We start from the raw sequence: 19187 nt of genomic DNA on the forward strand, positions 1-19187 counted from the left end.
GTGAGTTACATGTCGCCTCTACTCATTGTCTGAACAGATTTGGTCACGTGCAATTATGCTTGGTCACCTTTTTTTAAGGAAAAATAAGCAAGGCACGTTGATGGGACCTTTTTTAAGTTTCGAGTCGCGTCCCGAGCCGTTAGCAGTGTGTGCAGCTTGAGATGTCAGCATTCAGAGGGCATTCTAAAGATCGGAAAAGATTGTTTTCAAAGGTAAAGCTTTGTACTTTATCTTGTAGTCAAACAGATAATGTCTGACAAAACTTGGTTCAGTGAGGTCTTAACCCTTATCCCTGCCAAAGGCAGACATCTCCACTGTAAAATCTCTCCTTTTCTGTCTGTTTCTCCAGAAGCAGACACCCTGACCTTCTCCAATTATTTTCATATCTCCTTTCTCTTTTCTCTCTGGTGTTTTTCCGTCTGCACCCTCGCTTAGTGTTCTCCTATAATTTTTTTAGGGATTTAGGCTAAAGGGATGAATCTGTTGTTCCTTTTATCTCTCTGTCTTGCTCTTTCTTTCATATCACTTTCTACACATGTTCACTCTCGCTCTCTTCCTCTGCTACACCGTTCTGCATAATGACGACGCCACTCTCTGCCCTTTTACCCCCCTCTTCCTCCTCCTTACTCTCTCTCTCTTTCTCTCCCCTCTCATTTCCTCCCTCCCTCCTTCGCCCCCGCTCACCAAGGTCCTAGCGAGGGGAAATGAAAAGCATGTATTCTGTAGCGGTGCTGTGTGGCAGCGGGAGGGGAAACTGCTGCTTTATGGTTTTATTTATGGATCTGTAGATTTCTAGCGCTGTGCACATCACACACAGGGGCAGAGGGGGGATGAAGAGCCGCCTGATGCAAAGCATTGCTAGTACCCCCAGTGGAGCTGCAGACTGGCAGGGAGGCAGAGGAGAAGTGCACGCATTCACATATATTGGACTGAACATGAGTTAGCTACGGCCTAATGTATAGACAAGTAAACGATACACGCAAGTATTCCTAACAGGATATTAATTTGCACAAACACATCAACTCATCTACTTAACCGCTCTATCAACAAAAAACATATCTCCACATTAACCCCTGACCATCAAAATGTATAATTTGCTCTGCTGTCTGTTCGCATTGGTGCCGCTCAGCTGACTGATGCCACATTCCCGGCGGAGACGAGTTTTCTTATCTGAAGGTCAACTGAAGCCAGAACAGCGTCTGTCACCTCACTCTTAGACAAACCCGTCATAAACATTTAATGGAAGTGGCTATCATTGCACAGCAGATGGTGCTAACAGTGCTAGTGCAAGTCTTGGCACATGTCAGGGCCAATAAATAGCCTCGCATATGAGGAGACTGTCAGGTGGAGCAAATGAAGGACACCGTATTGAAATGACATGCTGATATAATATGAACCGTGCATGATTTCTTGAATAGAAAAGCCATATTTTTCAGATCAGTGATATTCAAAATCTCATTTTATTGTTATAATATACAATACTATAATAAAATGTATTTTTGTTTTATTATATTACTATACTATAGTATGGTCATTGTCTTCCACTTGTTTTCCACAGGATTTGAATCAACTGAACAAACAACCCTTAGGCTCTCATAAAGATTAGCATCTTAATGGTTCAACCAGGAAACACAGTTTTTTCTTGTGTTCCATTAAAGTTCGATATAACCTGGCTGAATATTGTGCATTGACACACGTCTCGTCCTCACCCATCTGCAAACTACAGACAACTGTTTGTTCATAATTCATTCACTTCATGTCTTTTTTCATAAACACATTATACTCTCCGGGATTGTTGAGGTGAAACAGGCCTTAGATCAAACGCTGCCTCAACTTTATCTCATTGCTCTTGGTCTACCTTGAATAACTATAGATTACGTACAGTCTATTTATTGCAATGATGTACGGCGTCTTTCCGAAGGTGGCAAGAGAAGGGCAGGATTCACAGTCATACATTCACCTCATTTTAGTAATTGGACAGCTCAGCATTGAACAAACATGATTTATAGAAAATGATTTTCTCTTTCAAACTGTGAAGCGTGATGAAATTGGATAGCACACCGGTCTAAAGGAGTGGAGGATCTGACTGAATGCGTTCAATTTGCCTCTCGATGACAAGTCGCGTTAAAAGGGGACACGCGTTTGATGCTAAACACATTCAGATGTAATGGGGAGAGAAAATTGTCTCCTCGTTGTAAGTTGGAGTAGCGGGGATCACAGTGGCTCACTTAGTGTTATTTTAAAGGTGTGATGTGTCACATTTTCCTGTCCTGTCCTCTCCATTACGAGTGATTAGTAAAATTAGAATTAGAAAATATATGATGGGCAGCTTTTAGTCGTCTCCATGTGGATCTGCATCTTCATGGGATAAAACGGTTACAGCGATGGCCTTACAGCTCAGAACGATAGCGGCTAAATGATAAATAAAAAATCCCTTCTAACAGGTGCAACTTGTACAGTAAGCAAAGAGAAGACATCAGCATTAGCTTTGCGAAAAGAAATGAATTGAGTTTCATTCAAAAATACGGTGGTAATTTCTTAATACACTAACTTAAATAGAAGCTTTAGAAGGAGACCAGTTGACGAACATATCCCAGGTAATTTAACATGACTTTTGAGAACCTGTTTGTAATACAACATTGAGAGCCAAAAAATAAAGCAGTGAGAGTCTTCCCTCCATTGCAAAAATGCCCATAATTCCCCTCTCTACCTGTCCACTGCAGTCTAAGTGTCTGTGAGTCTCTCCTCTCCTGCCCTCTCTCCTGGGTAATTTGTTGTGTAAATACGGTCTACTTATAGCTGACGGGCCCTTTCAGCTGTGGCGCTGGAAATGCAATTACAGGCAGCAAACATCTCCATTGTTATCACTGGAGGGTGCGACGCTCATTTCGGTCCCCCTTGCAACGGGGGCCGTTATTGATCGGTATCAGCATTGAGGAGGGGATTACTAATGAAGCCATCTGAAAGCTTTTTGTGTGGTAAAGAGTTTGCACGCACATATGTGTGTGTGTGTGCATTTTTAAAAGGATGTGTGAATGAGAGACAGCCAGAGGGGATAATGTAGGTGCCACAGTGTCATTCTGTTGGGCATTAATACAAATGCTCCCTTATTGTAGTGCTCTGCTGTCCCTGGTGGTAGTCTGGGTATTTACACCAGCCATCCCTTTTTACGCCTGAAAACATCCTCATTTTTGTGTTTTATGTTTTCTCCTTTCTGATTGTAATATAATCACAGTGTGCTGTGGGGGAAACCTTCTGATAATGTTATAGCCATCGAGCCGTGGCAGCCTGCTGAGGAACCTAGTAGGCTTATTTATGGCACACTGATGCTATTTCTAGCTACATTATAGTTGTTTTTTTCAACTATTGTTTTACATTAACATCATTACTAATTTATTATTTAATTCATTGACTTACTGAAGATTTATTGTAGGCCTATCCCAAACCTTACACAATGACCTTGAAGCCTCTAATAGTAACTTTGACGTGTAATGTCCATGGCTAAATAAACAAAAATCTAAGTTTGGTTAAGTCTTTACTTATTATTATTATTATTTGTTGTGGTGGTGTTTGTTGTTTTTATTATTTATATGATAAGGGCCCGGCAGCATAAACAATCTACCAACCTACTGTTATCACCTTTTATACTTAGTATTGCTAATATCTAATTGGTGCACAGATGTATGTAACAGCACCCTTTTCCAACTGAGCCCAGCACACTTCGAACCAGAAGATCACGGAAAAAAACATAAATGGAGTAATCTGTTTGGGAAAAATAACCAAAACGGTTCCAACTGAAAATCAAATGCAGAAATCACATGTTTGTGTAGAACCATGATACACACATGATAAAGAATACTACAATATCTGCCTCGACTATACTGTGTTTTTCGCAGCTATTTGGCAACCTTTGTGGCTGAGCTGGTATAATGCTGGTGAAAACAAATTCCCCTGCAGAGTGAAAACTTCAGACTGGCACTTTAACACAGTCGGAAATTATTCTTTTACACACTGTGGCTCTGTGTTCACTCAATTATTAAGTACCCTAACTTCACATACAGCTTATTTTACTCTTCATTCTGAGTCAAGCTGGTCTAATACCATGCTTGTGTGGCAGTCTTTTGAAGCAGAATTACTTTTTTTTTGTCCCTGTTTGATGTGTGTGCAGGCGCCTGTGGACAAATGATTCGCTTCATTCTCTCCAGTTTTTGTTCCTTTGTGTACATTTTTGACTTTGCATGAAGTGATTGCACCGAAACTATTTTTGCATATTTATAAAATTCTTTATTTTGTCCTTCTTTTGTTTCTTCTAAAAGATGTTGAAACAATGCAATCATCGAGTATTGGTTTGGGTTAATAGTGTGCAATTTACTGTACAGTATGATGTTTGAGGCATAGCGTTTTTGAGGTTGTATGCTTAATTAGTTTTGTTATTCTACACAAGAGAATGGGATTTAAATTGTACATGTAAAAGCTGTAAAACACAGAATTGAAATATACAGGGCCCACAAAAAACGTTGATGCCACAGTTGCATTGGCAACTAATGTCGTTAGACTTGAAGATTTATGATTTACACTTTTACTGCAGTAATGCCTTTGAGATGAGTCAAAGTTTATGAAAGCTAGCTCTACTACCGAAAACTACAGACTCCTGTAGCACTGCACTGCACTGCATTCACCTGAGTAAAGCAACGCCTTTTTGGTGTGGTGAAATCCGATTAAATCTGCATTGTTATTATTGCTGTTGTTATATGATGTGACTTTGCTGAATAATATGTGATATATTACCTGGTCAGTTTTAACTGCACAGCAACAACAGTCAGATTCAATAACTCCACAGATATGACAATAAATGCATGCTCTGTCATCTCTGATATAGTTGGAATGTTAATGAAGTCACAAATTGGTGACTTTTTAAGGTAATTTGTCCAGGCACAAATTATTCATACGTGCAGATGGCAATGCTAGCCCCTTAAATGGAAATAAAATTGAGTTATTAATGGCGCGGAGATGATTGACAGGTAGAAACAAAACTTCCCTCCCCTCCCTCCCCAGCTGTGGTTTGTGCTACTCACTCTGCTCATAAAGCAGTGAAACCAAGTGCTCTATGTGCTCTAAATTGTTTTAAAAAAAAAGTAAGGTCAAAGCTTTTAGCAGTCAAATTTGAGAGAGCTGTGCAATTGAGTGCTTTAGAGACCCAAAAATTTAAAAAGCCACAGTGTTTTCTTGGTTTATGACCGTGCTGAGACAGGTGATAGATAGCATTTTCCAACAAAAAACACTGTTTGACTTGAAACTAAAAGCCACAGCAGAACCTTTTTTTGTATCACAAACAAAACGCCAACACAATAAAAGCAGAATTTTCTGACCTGTATGGTAGGAATATTTCACTGTTTAATTTGCTGCAGATTGTAAGAACACAGTGACAGATTATACTGAATGAATAATAGAGTGCCCCAGGTATGAATCTCCTGAGGGGAGTTTGCCCTTTTCACATTAGCCACGATCCAACAGCTCCACTCTCAGGGTGTTTGTCAGCTCAGCTTATTCAGAGCCAATGTAGCCTGAATAGATGTAACTTTTAATGGGAAAAGTGACACGCAAATTTCTATTTCTGCCATTTGGGCCTGTTGAAGCACGGCTTAATGGTTTCGTTACTTTCCTTAAGGAGTCATTATTTTGCATGAATAAATTCCTCGCAAAATAAATGTCACGTACACAACGTGTGAGTTAGAGCTATTCGTTTGTTAAGTTGTTAGGAGAGTTTTCTTTACCAGTTTAAAAGCACAGGGTGTCAGGGTGAAAGATAATTACTTATTTATTTGGGTAAACTCTTGAGTGATTGTGATCCCCTCACTCCAGATGCTACTGAGCCTCCTGGTTTGACCACTTGATGTCAGTGTTGGCTCGGTGTCCGTTCAGGAAAATCTTTCAGTTCACCTTTTAGAACATTCACGCTGTTGTTGTCGCTTTATATAAAGTAAAACACCACTTAGCACCAATGGAACACACAGAAAATGTAACTACGAAATTAAAGAACATCTCATCAACTACTTTTACGGTTTAACCTTTAAAGCATTATGTCTTGACAGTGAGATTCTCTAGGGGAAGATATTCTGGTAAATTACTTATGTGCTCATCATGTGGTTGAAAGATGTATACAAATAGTTCATCATCTTTGTTTAAAAATGTTCCACATGAAAGTTGAGTTCACTCTCTTTTACTCTCTGCTGGCACAGGATGCCAAACAAAAAGCCTGATTTGACTCAGTGGTCACCTTTCCTGTTAGAGGCAGCTGAGGGATTCTCTGTGAGGGGACTGGTTGGCACTTCAGTCACGATAAAGTATGCTCAGTGGCCTCAGAATAATAGCCTTTGTGAACGTGTGCGGTTTTGGCTGTTAACCTTTTGGCCTCGGGCCGCTTTTCTCTACCCAAATGTCTTTGCTCAGACGTAAAGCGAAGTCAGGTGGAGCACCTCGCCTTGGTGCTCCAGACAAGGCCTTAACATATAGCTGCATTATTAATAGTCAAATAACAGGAAATACAGACTGCAGTGTGCATGATTAGAAGATAACTAGTCACACAGAAAATAACAATTATCTACTTTCCCCCATTGAATAATTTAACTACACTATTTAAAGTAGCCATTAGGTGCAGTATCATTCAGTAGAACCTCATTACTTCTGCATTTAATCACATGTCTGTCTCCTCTTGTCCAGATAACCAAGTCCTGCAGTTTGGGAAGCTGGTCAGCACCTCCAACGCCTATGAACCCGTGGCACCTGGAAACCCCAAAAAGCCTGTAACCGTGACAACAGACCAGCCCCTGCTCTGGAGCATGGCCATCTGTGAGGATGGGTAATGACACAGAAGTACCCTTCTTCTCGAGCCACATTTGACGAATAAGAACGTGCAACTACTTTGCTACAGCTGGGCTACGGCAAACATACACGTTTTAGATGTTTTGTACAGCATGAGGTAAAAGGAGGAAGCTGAAAGCACCAGAAATATATATATACCACCAGAAATCTGGTTCTCTTTAAAACATGTTGATAGCAGGGAACTTTTGAGAAGGACTGAGATGACAGTACATCAGATAGAGACATTGCGATCCCTAAACTTGAAAGTACATCTTCCTTTAAATGTGTGCAGGTATCGGCTTTGTACAACAGCCTACATACACCATGTGCCTTTTGAAGTCAGGGCGTCTGCCAAGTACGAGAGGAAATATTGTACATCCAGCTTCAAATTATTTGTGCCTTTTGATGACAGTTGTACAATATTTTTTAAACTGTTTAAAACATGCTATAGTGATAGAAAAGCTATTTGGAGAGACGAGAGAAATTTAGTCTGTGTGTTTCCATTTGTTTTATTTACACATCGAAATATAAATGTTGTGCCCAAAATGTAAAAATCCCCATAACACTTTGCACCACTGTCTCCTGCACCCGGGTATTGAAGTTCATGTTTTTCTTCTTGACCAGGACTTAACCGCCACTAAAAAACAGAAAAACAAAAAGGCAGAGTTAAAGATTAGAGAAAACTAAACAGGACATGAACATTACTGTAATATTCCAGTTATGTGACCAAGAAATCGGCTGGATCACTGCTGAGGAAAACTAGTCCCGAAACAATTATCATGCATGTGTCAGTTACCACTAACATTTAGCATTGTACCACAACTTTCTTCCAAAAACAGACAATCCAACTTCACACTCTAGTAAACAGTATATTCTGACTGTTAAGATACCGGCCTAAATTAATAGTATTTTTATGTTCTATCCTACTGTGTCCAAAAATAAAATCATGAATGCTACCAGTGTGACTGCTTGACTGTTGTTGAGACCAAGACCTGCTTTAGTTTAGTCCATATAGTATCCATGCTGGTTGTATAACAATACACAAAATTAAATGATGAATAATGCCATTTTGGAATCATGTGTATGTGTGTGTGAAACAAAATGTAGGTATTCAAATGGGTTCAATGATGTGAGTCTGCTCCAGCTCTGGTAAATAAGTGGTATTTCAATTATTTAAGGATTCATTTTTCAGAATTGTATCAGACTACAAACACTTCAGATTGTGAATTTTAAATGGAGAGTTAAATCCTAATTAAACATGCAATACTGTATACCGTGTTGCATACCCAATTTGACATATTTAAAACTGCTTTGCAGTGAGTAGATCGAGACGATTCAGCATTTGTTTGCGAAAAGGGAGTGTAATAAAAAGTGTGTCCCTGGCCAGAGCAGCGACATACACAACCTCTACCAAGACCACCACCTCTCTATTAACCTCTCAACTGTATAAAAAATAATAACCTAGTGTACGATACAATCACCATGCAGGTAAGTGGGGTTTTACTGCTACTTACACAATGATGTTGTTGATGGGGATGTGAATGAGCTTGACGAAGAAACCGATGAAACCCATGATGGCAAACCCAATTGCTGTGGCCATGGCAATCTTCTGGAATTCTGAAAGAGGAAAAAAAATCAATGTCAAAATACAACAAAAATGAAATGACCTCATTAAGAAAAGAAAAACAACACTTATTGCTCCTTGGATCACTCAATCTTGTATCAGAGCAGATTGGTCTCTTACTGTAAACGTGGACGCTGCTGCCAACACATCAATATAAACCTACCTTTTCTGTCGGGTTTAGTGCATCTCTTCACGAGCCTTATGGAGTCTTTGACGAACTGCCGGCTGGGCTCAACGAACTGCATCACCTGGTCCATGGTGTTAAGCTGCAGACGGAATAAAGACACATCCATGTAAAAGCTAGCTCTGGTTTGACTGCTGACGTTGACTTAAGCAATCTGGCCCTTTCACGATTCCCATAACACTAAAATCGTTAATATACACTATGTTCTCTCTCCCGTTATCAAATATTCACCAGTACGTTTTAAGATGAGTGCCCTTCTCACTGAAAACCGTATTTTGAAGTTAGTTGTTTTCGTTAGCTGTTAACTCATCTTTGTAAGCTAACGTTATCGTGAGAAAATGCTATCAAGTCGACGTAACATTCGGTTAGCTGGGAAATCTAATCAATAATATCAGAAATAGTCAAAAATATCCAAACAGTAAGTGGATTAGCTTGATGTAAAACACAAAAACATTGAATCGGCGTTATCTTACCTGTTTCTGAGGTCGTATGGGACGACAAGACAGTCAGAAAAATGAGGGACACGTAGCGCTTGGGCTGCTCGGCAATAGAGAAGAGCTGACGTATCCTTCACAAGCGCATGCGCACTGGTCTTCATTCTCTTTTTTATTTCAGCTCGAGTTATTTTCCACACTGCCACCTACAGGCTCGGAGGGTTTAATTTAGAATCATTTATTAGCCAAGTATGTTGCACATACAAGGAATTTGACTGTGACAGATGCATAACAATAAATATACATATATAGAATAAAACAATCAAATAAAAATATAATAAAAACAATCAACATTGTCCAATAATAGGTACAAATGGTAAACAAGAAACAGCTAACAGTACTTTAGAACAAGTATATATTATAAAATAAAAGTGTCATGTGTATTGTATTAAGAAAAGATGTGCAAGGGTGTTTGAAATGTCCTGGGGATGTGAGAGTCAGTCTGTGGGGGTCCCAAGCTTTGTTGACGACTGCGGCTGGAAAGAAACTTCCTGTGGCGTGAGGTCTTAGTCCTGATGCACCGCAGCCTCCTGCCAGAGGGAAGGGACTTAAACAGTTTGTGTCCAGGGTGAGGGGGTCGGCTTCAATCTTACCTGCCCGCTTCAGGGTCCTGGAGGCGAACAAATCATTGAGGGAAGGCAGATTGCAACCAATCACCCTCTACCAGACACTGATGGAAGAGCAGAGGATGGACTCAATTATGGTGTAGAAGTGCACCATTGTGGTCTTTGGCAGGTTGAACTTCTTCAGCTGCCTCAGGAAGAACATCCTCTAAAGCAGAGGCACTCGCTTTCTTACAGCCTATGTCAATGATATCAGGATTTATTCCAACAATAAAATACTTTTGAGACCTGAATTATTTTAAGACTTAAAAGATCAAAGAGATACAACAAATCTTTTCCAACATTATATTTCTGTTGAATGTTAACACGCAGCACTATTTACTGTGGTTTATCTGTGTCAACTTTATAATTTAATAACTGTGATAATTTAATTTGATGACAATATGTTTCATTTTCTTGTTCAATCCTAGGCTACATATGCAACTTCATGCTGTATGTTTGTCTCACAGCAGGTCAGCTGTGGGATCTGTTTTACGAACAAACTATGGACAGTAATTCCATATACTGTAGTCAGGTATGTGGGAATATTTTACTGTCAGTTTACTGGAATAAAAGTAAGACATGTTTTTATTAACAGTATTTGGGCAGCTGACGTATGGGATAGTGTTGTTTGGTGAGTGTGATTATGTATCTAAACCATTTCAAGCTACACACATTGCTTTGAGGGAGCATTTGTCCTTGACTCCTTGATACTACTCCTCTGGCTCCTACCAAATTCCTTTTGTCCTAAACACTCCATCATGTGATTTGGATTATGACACTCTTTCTGAATATAATTCTGGTATTTTTTCTTGATCTTTGTTTCTTAATCTACTAATTCTACAGTGTAACAAGTCTCTTTCTCACAGTAATACTATATTATAGAAAAGTTGATGTGCTGCAGTCCACTGCTTTATATGCACATGTACATTACCGGGGTGTCAATCAAGTGGCATAATAGGCAGCAGGATTTCAACATTACTTTTGTACATTTGTCAGTTTATTGAATCGAGCATGGCGTGAGTCACATTGAAATTCCTTCATCTGTTTGGGTGGCATGACTCAGACTTTAAGACCCTTAATTCTCTCATTGTTAATACACTACTTACCTAATCGCTGTTAACTCTCAAAGGTTAAATCCCAGTGTCACATTACTGCACCTGAAAAGATCAACCTAACAGCTAACTCAACACACTCAGCAACTTTACGTAAAAGTCACAAACAAGCATTACTTTGCAATATGTTTGCCAGTCTAGTTTAATTTTTACATACAGTATTGTACACACGATAGTCTGCCAGTTTGATGTGAAGAACTGTGTTTTCTGATCCGTACGGTATTGATGATGTTTTTGCACAAAACTGCCATTTGTCCGTCGTACTTCTAATATTCTGATTGTGACATATTTTATGTACCGTAATAATATTGTCACATTAACAGAATTTTAGGTTTTTTCCTTCTTCAGTTAACAGGAAGGCGGATGATACAAGGCTGTCGGAAAAGGGCATACGTTTAGACCAATGGTTTAGGTTTCACCAATCAATAAATGTATAATATATATATGTATGTATATTGCTACAAAACCCACTTCATATCTGTCACCTGTCAAGGGCTTTAACTATCAACCAATATACAGAATGTGTGCGCCGATGTACAGTATTTCTTTCAAATGTTACTTTGAAAAAAAGGGATTTGGGAGAAAATTTGAGCTAAATTGTTTTCATCAGTGCCTAAAACTATCATGCCACCACAGTGGAATGGGATGTATAGAATACATTTCATCCAAATCAAGACCATGCTGGCTAACACCTTTTAACATCTTTACAAACTAACAGGATAAAGCAGCAACTGCACTCAAGATACAACACTGTCGAAACAAAAAATGCCCACATGGGTCAGTGAAAGTACAGTAAAAAGACAGTTTTGTCATGCATTTGATGAATACAATTTGACAAAAATTGTCTTTTTGATATTTATCCAAAATAAAAGAACTCCGACTTTTGAACTGTTCTGTACTTTGAGTTATAAAAAGAACCGGTTTTACATCAGTAACAGTAATGCCTATAAAAGTGTGTAAAAGTGCTCTTTAACAGGTGACATAGCATACAATGTCCTTTCACTGCGCCGTTCATTTAAAACTGTTCACTACCAGGTGATGCCCAGCATAGTACAGCTGATCTCCCACAGTTTTTGATCCAAGTCTTCATCAGAAGCCGCCCTTGAGCACCTTGCAGGAGCGCAGTCACTGCCCAGACCAGAGAATGACCATTACACACTGTGTTTGTTTCTCATACAAGAATACAACATGTTAAACCCCAGCTACAAACATAATACCCTTTTGTTAGTCAGCAGGTAGTAATACTGTGCAACATTACGTCTGAACTCTGAAAGCTCTTGTATAATCAATTGTAGGTTTGTTGAAGTGCTGAGTGTACCTGAAGTACCCTCCACTCTGGCTGTCCAGGCCTGGCTCCACAGCACAGTAGATGGTGGTCTGTGCTCCCTCCAGTGTTGTCTTGGTGAAAATCCTGAAGATCTTCACTGCCACCTGGATACATTGGTGCTGGTGTCTCCACAGGTCAGACTGCACCACCCCCGGGTGCAGAGAGAACACGCTCACCCCTGTGCCTGCAACACGTACACAGACACAGTCACACTCACCTACACGCATAATGCCATGTTTACACATGCAAACAATTATGTCAACGTTATTGTCATTTGCACACTCATATGATTTTGCATACAATTTCTTTGCAAAATATGCTTCTTTCTACTTTTTAAAATGTTATTTTTTTTTATGTTGATTAAAATCATATGTCATTGCTGCACTTCCTCCGAATGAGAAAAAACAATTACTGTGCAAGTGATGGCAAGTTTGGACTTGCTTATGTCAGTCTGTTCTTATGTAAAGCTAGATACAATGCTACTTTCTGATTCACCTTTCTCAGCAACAACTGTGACGGCTATTCCGCTCTCCACCCACTACAAAATAGAAAGTAGTTTTTCCAAGTAAAACTTCATGAGTCTTTTTAAGTCTCTCAGCAAGACCGTACACATGTGAATGCTCATGTGTTAGCATAATTGTGTACAAGTATATATCATGGCTACAACAGAACTCTGTCAATCAAATGTCAAACCAAATGTGTAATTAACTCATTATTTCTTTCTTCCAGCCCTTGTGATGTGTGCTTATATGCTTGCACCACCTCACCTCGTAACCGTTTGGCAAGTGAGCGCGCAAAGAGGACGTTCGCCAGTTTGCTCTGCCCGTAGGCCTTCATGGTATCGTAGCTCCTCTCACTGTTGATGTCATCGAGTCGAATTCCAGTCCAAGTGTGGGCCACCGATGCCACAACGACAATACGGGAGGGAGCAGAGCGCTTGATGAGGTCCAGCAGCAGGTAAGTCAACAGGAAATGACCTGCAAAAAGTCATGAGACGCACACTATTTTCCTCTGCTATACCCAAACAGACCACACCACACTGTGTGTGGTGGATTTTTCTTCTCGCACTGCCAGACAAAATCACAACGATTTGGAAAATCATAAAACACCCTAAACATCCCCTTTTTTTTAATTAAGAAAGGCTTTAAAGAGAAAGTTGGAGCTGCTCTAGCGGTAATATAACTCTACCACCACTGACTGTGCTAACTAGATGCTATCTGGACTCCTCATACTGTTGGTGGCTTTCTTGTGTTTCTCTGTTTTTTTTGGCTTGTGTTGTGATTTTGAAGTGCCCTTTAATGTGAAGTGTATTTTAAACACATCTTTTAAATGGAAGCAATATTCTTTATCACTAACACTGACGGGATTTTATTTCCACAGTGCTGTTGCTATCATGACACGAAGAGCCCGGGTGTCTCCCGGTCTCTTTCCCCTGCAGGGTGGTCTTTGTCCCTCCTTGTAAGACTCTCTTTCTTGCAGCCACTTGCCATGAGCTCACTCACTCACTATTCCAGTTTACGGGCGGACATTGTATTTTTTTTTTTATTGCTGAAACTTTACTATGTGATGTTCTTGTGATTCCATGTGATGCCGCAATCACAATTGGTTGTTTTGCATTATCAACATACAGCAGCTCGTATGTTGTTGATAATAAGCTTAATAGCTACCCTGACGTAAACAACGTGTATAGTGACGCTCGTCATGTACAATAAGTGTAAACACTTCATCTCTTTGCCTTCTAGTTAACGTTTAGCCTACATTTGTTATTCTTGCAGCCTCATCGTAAACTGTAAGAATGGAAATTACCATGTTTTGCAAGTCAGAAGTTCAGGTAATCTCAGGAAAGTTGTATGTGGTCAACGATTTACTTTATCATGAGCACGGATCTTGGGCAGGAAACAGAGCACACGCCCTTTAAATATTTAGAACATGGGAATTTGTTTGAAACATAAAAAAGTAGCAGAGGACTTCTATTTATGGAGAACCGCTATAATTAAAAGTGTAGTATTGTATTAAAAAGTCATAGTATAGTATGCAATCAAAGAATCATAGTTCAGTGTGCCATAATAAAGTATTTGTATGATATGTCATTGAATGGCATACCATAGTCATTATGGTTCTTGACTATATTCTTATCAACAAAAGCTGAAACTGTTTGGGGACCACTGAATTAATTCATCATTGACGTGAATAGAAGTCATATGCACATTAAAGAGGTTAATTCCCCAAACAAAAGACACAAAGGAAAATGGGAGAGTAAATCATGCCTACATGTGTTAAACATCAGGGATAACAGTAATTGCAAATAGTTGATACATGACAATAAATATCTGAAAGCAATGCAGAATGCCTGAGAGTATTACTGCATTATATTCCATTATATTCTCACATTTTGGATTGTCACTAGTCGCCTGACTTTTGTTTTCCTTCACATAAATAAAGACATTTCCAACATAAATTGATGCATATTCCACCAGAACGTAAGGAAATGATTCAAATGGAAGTGATTGATTAAAAAATCCTCCTCAGAACTATGTCCTCACAAATGTTGAAATAAAAAAAATGTATGCTCTTGTTCTGTATACATACTAAAACTGGGAAAAGTTTGCAAAAGCTGAATTCTGTTCAGGGTACACATACACAATGCCACTGCCCGAAGAATGTTTGCTTTCCTTACTATTGTTCTCTTTTTCCTGTTTTTTTCCTGTTGACCTAACCAGAGTTTATTGATAACTAAAGTACACATGTAAAGGATGTTGAATGTGGATGCTAAGGTATGTATTTATATATGTGCACATACATATGCGTGTGTCTCTTCATATGTGTTGGCATATGCATGTGGGTGGCCATGTTCGAGCACAGACTGTTCTTCTCGCTGTCAGCCTGTGACAAAAATACCAGCGAGGCAAAGATAATTTGGAAGGAAGGCATGATTCAATACAGGGAAAACACTGACAGCTTGAGAAAAACAGCAACTCTGATTAATTTTCGTGGCTGACCTTTGCCACCTTGGTTGTGTTCAAGGACTTTGCTAATACAACCTAATATGGGTTAAAATAGTTGTAACCTTCTTCAGCAGGAAAAGCCCTCCTATCCCTCTGACTCAAAGATTTGACTGTCAACTTGTTTATAATTAACAAGACTGAGCCGTCGCTTGCTTTTTTATCTCGCTGTTAGACACCACCGCCAACTAAACCACTTGCCTGAATTTGATGCCTTCCACTATGACTTACCCAAATGATTGACACCCAACTGCAATTCAAACCCGTCAACAGTCTTGGAGTAGGGACACATCATGACGCCTGCATTGTTTATCAGGATATTCACTTGTTTCTCCTCTGAATAGATCCGAGCACAAACACAAAAGGAAAAGGGAGAGAGTTAGTCATAGTTTCCCATGAGTACCATATAAGTGGCATAGATACAAGTGATATTTGGTGGACTGCATTTAGCACTTGTACAGTTTGCCTCTTGCTAACCCACGTGCATCAATGACTCTTAAGCTGCTATGCAAAGCACAATCAAGTGTTATTCAAAGTCTCTCTCTTGCTCACAGACATGTGGACAGGAAGAAAACCATGCCATTTGTGAATATATCTGTGGTCAGTTTCCTACCTTTGTAGATGAGTGCAGCAAACACTCTAATGGACTTGGTGTCAGAGAGATCCAGTTTCCTGATAACCACATTCTCATTTCCTGTGTCTTCCAAAATGTCCGTTCGGGCCTCCTCTGCCCTCTCCAGGTCTCTGCACGCCATGATGATGCGTGCGCCTGATGAAACAAGGGCCAAGGTCACTTATTCAACTTATGAGCATAATGTTCTCCCCATTCCACACGACTGTAGCTCCGCAGTCTGAAAATGAAAAAAATCACTGTCATTTTTACAGCACACTGTTCAATTCAGTTTATTTTATATAGCCCAACATCACAAATACAAGTTTGCCTCGGAGGGCTTTACAATCTCTACACATAACATCCCTGTCCCGGGACCTCACATCGGAACAGGAAAAACTCCCCTAATAAAAGATAGTAAAAACCCTTTCACAGGGAAAAAAGGGGAAGGAACCTGAGGGAGAGCAACAGAGGAGGATCCCTCTCCCCGGATGGACAGAAGCAATAGATGTCATGTGGCCAGGGGCCATGGCAGGACTGTGTTGCCTCAATATAAACTAATGCCTCAATATAAACTTGACTTGTTATATTAAGGCAAATATTCTACACACATCTGGCTTAAATGCTGAAAAGTTTCCAATCTACAAAAGCATTACTCATTTGCATGCACACAAAGATAACTACGTCAATCGAGGGAGAAGTACGGGAATCTGTACTTTGAGATTATCCTCGAAGGTTTTCCAACCTCTCATTCAGCATCTCATTTAGCCAGGTGCTCCACTCACATGAACACAAGACCCTCTCAACTGTGTCATTCTCATTCGCCTCTGACGCAAATGACGTGGCATTCCTCTTAATGAGCAGAGAAAAGGAGCTTTGAGGGCACACACACACACACACACACACTCACATACTGTCACCCACAAACATGCATGCATGTATGCCCACACAAACTAACAAATAGAAAGACAACTCCCCCACCACACAATCACACACAAAATAGCTGCTGTGCCCACCAATTATGGAAGAGGAGAGCCATTAATCAGTTGGAGCGTAGCGTCTGTATCCCATCACAACGTCTTTGTTCCCCCTTGCTGTTCCCATGTCGGAGAACCCAATTGTTCCCTAGTTTCCCTGGTAGCCAAGTTCACTCAATTAAATTAAATAGTAAACAAATGTGAGAATGGAAGGTTATGCTGAGTCAAGTTAAAGATCACCCAGCAGATGATACTACGGGTTATTGAGGCTTAATAATGTCCAGTATATGTAATAAGGAATGACTTAAGTCAAACCTGATCATATGCTTTATATTCAGATTCAATAATATATACATTGACTTTGTCTACATGATGAATGAATAATACATAACGGATTAGAAAGGTTGGGATGTGGTCTGCTTGCCCTGATAGAGTACCCCAAGGACCCACCTTTTGTTATGAATCCTCACAAATCTAATCATGTTGTCATACTGTCATTGTATAATCCAATTTACTGAAGAATTATCCAGTAATTTGACAGGGAATTCTCCAAAAGCAAAGACCACAGTATTATTATTTTCCTCTGGCACTCATGATTCTTTTTGTCCAATCTTTCTTTTGTCATTCAGTTTTTTTCTCACACTCAGTGTTCATCTTCATTTCATTCCACTTCAAAAATATATAAACATGCATTAATGTACAAAAATAAGATTATTGGTTAGAAATAAAACAGTCAGATGAATTCACATGAATGCACAGCGGAGATTTAAACAACAAAAAAGAGGGAGATGCCATGCAGAGTCTTCCAAGTGCAAACAAATGTAAGAAACAAAATCACATATGCAGAACCACTTTTTAATTACTCAATGTGTGTGCGTGTGTGCGTGTGTGTGTGCACTGCTGGGTGCACACTCCAATCTCTCTTTGTTTCCTGTCTGGCTCCGGAGGGGAGCAGACCCTCACAATGCTCCCTCTGTCCCCTTAATGCATCGTCTGTCTTCCATCACTGCTATTTCTCATTCATTTGGATTGGTGAAGTGTTAAGCAAGAAGTTCAATTTGGAAACCTCTTTTCCATCTGCTCCTCATTTCGGTCTTGGAATATGCAAATAGTAAGGGTATTCTAAGGTCACAAAATCACTTGATACAGCCTTATAGTCCCACCAACACATAAACAGCACAAGCACTTTGGATATTCACACAAGTAGGATTAAACCTGATTCTATGGTGGAGGTCGGAGGACCGAGGGCACCAGTCAAAGATCACGCTGTATAGCTTTAAACAACCCAAAGCATTAGAGGTACTTAATTCCAGGGGAAAGAGTGGAATGTGTAAATCACAGTTTGGTAGTCAGTGAAAATGGAAGATAACATCCAGAGAAGCAGGTACACATTAATGTGAGCAAGCCAGAAATAGACTGAAGCAGATGGGGAGAGACAGACACGACTGAGTTGTAGGCTACCTCTTCTTGCCAGGTCCCTGGCCGTTTCTTTTCCAATACCAGTGTTGGCGCCGGTGATGATGACTGTTTTCCCATCTAACCTCTCCTCAGATGACCAGCGGTAACAGCACACACTCCTGAACAACACACAGCAATCACAGAAACCTTCAGGATAATACATACTATTTCCTACCCCCGCTGCTGCTATGGCTGTCTGTAATCTACTTTGTCACACAGTCATTCAGAAACTTGATCCTTTGTGGAATTTTCCATAAAAGTGAAGTGGAGGGAAGTGAAGTGACTGTTCACAGGAAAATCATGCATGCTAAACATGGTCCATAAACTGAGGATTAAAAACACATGTATGTTTTTCTAAATCCTGTTTAGGCCATCTGTATTTACATCCCCTGATTATGATTATGATATCAAAACACCTGGCTTGTATACTCCCATAAGAATAAAAGAAAGACATTCAGTGTAAACTCACTAACAGTTTCACAGGAGCAAAACACAACCAGACTGCTTCCTTCAACTGTTTTTTCATTTACTAATGGCTAATGAATACTAATAACGTACAGGCAAAGACGTATACGGTCTGGATCGACACACATTACACATTTAACAGATGTTTAATCATAAAAACCTGCGGGCACGGTGAAATCTAATGACCTTAACGTCCCTGCTATTAACAAAGCCACCAACCAAACATGCGTTTCTTTTTCCTACCTGCAGTACATTCTGCAACAGCTTCCCACCTCAGGACCAGTGAACCACTTCAGCAAGAAATGAATTTACCTCCCGAATCCAGTCCTCCCATCGTGTCATCTTTCCCCACCCCGCCGCGTTTCTTCGTGACAATAACACGGCTGCACCAATCAGGAGCGAGCTGACGCGTAATTGACGAGCAAGTAGTGGGCTGTGGAAACAGCCGGCCGCTGACAGAGGGACTCG

At 39.9% G+C, this 19187-nt stretch overlaps 3 protein-coding genes across 4 annotated transcripts in view; 1 reads left to right on the forward strand and 2 right to left on the reverse strand.

Annotated features, from left to right (window-relative positions):
- The window catches only part of tpk1 (thiamin pyrophosphokinase 1), a 56768-nt gene extending 49872 nt beyond the window's left edge, over positions 1-6896 (forward strand). Inside the window, exon 8 of the mRNA XM_079234596.1 lies at positions 6721-6896. Coding sequence (XP_079090722.1) covers positions 6721-6863 — 143 coding nt within the window. The 3' untranslated portion in view covers positions 6864-6896. The remainder of the gene's footprint in view (positions 1-6720) is intronic.
- A 458-nt stretch (positions 6897-7354) lies between these two features.
- sec61g (SEC61 translocon subunit gamma) lies at positions 7355-9238 on the reverse strand (the record flags this gene model as incomplete). 2 transcript variants are annotated; one of them, XR_013771207.1, is made up of 3 exons in its annotated part: positions 8649-8688; positions 8376-8478; positions 7355-7498 (listed from the first exon to the last, which is right to left on the reverse strand). XR_013771207.1 is itself a non-coding variant. In XM_079234595.1 (3 exons), the coding sequence occupies exons 2-3, from the start codon at positions 8740-8742 to the stop codon at positions 8372-8374; spliced, it is 201 nt and encodes a 66-aa protein (XP_079090721.1). In that variant the 5' UTR covers positions 8743-8751; positions 9143-9238. The 2 variants fall into 2 exon arrangements, 1 of the variants encoding a protein (XP_079090721.1); XM_079234595.1 differs by lacking the exon at positions 7355-7498 and adding an exon at positions 9143-9238 and having other exon boundaries at positions 8372-8478; positions 8649-8751.
- Positions 9239-11908: 2670 nt separating this feature from the next.
- LOC306750799 (retinol dehydrogenase 12) lies at positions 11909-18973 on the reverse strand (the record flags this gene model as incomplete). The annotated part of the gene is made up of 7 exons (XM_079234273.1): positions 11909-12008; positions 12199-12391; positions 12975-13184; positions 15441-15545; positions 15823-15978; positions 18258-18373; positions 18963-18973. 7 exons carry the CDS (start codon positions 18971-18973, stop codon positions 11909-11911), a joined length of 891 nt encoding a protein of 296 aa, XP_079090399.1.
- Positions 18974-19187: the final 214 nt, after the last annotated feature.

The sequence above is a fragment of the Taurulus bubalis genome (genome assembly GCF_910589615.1).
Source record: "Taurulus bubalis genome assembly, chromosome: 18".
In the NCBI taxonomy this organism is placed as follows: Eukaryota; Metazoa; Chordata; class Actinopteri; order Perciformes; family Cottidae; genus Taurulus; species Taurulus bubalis.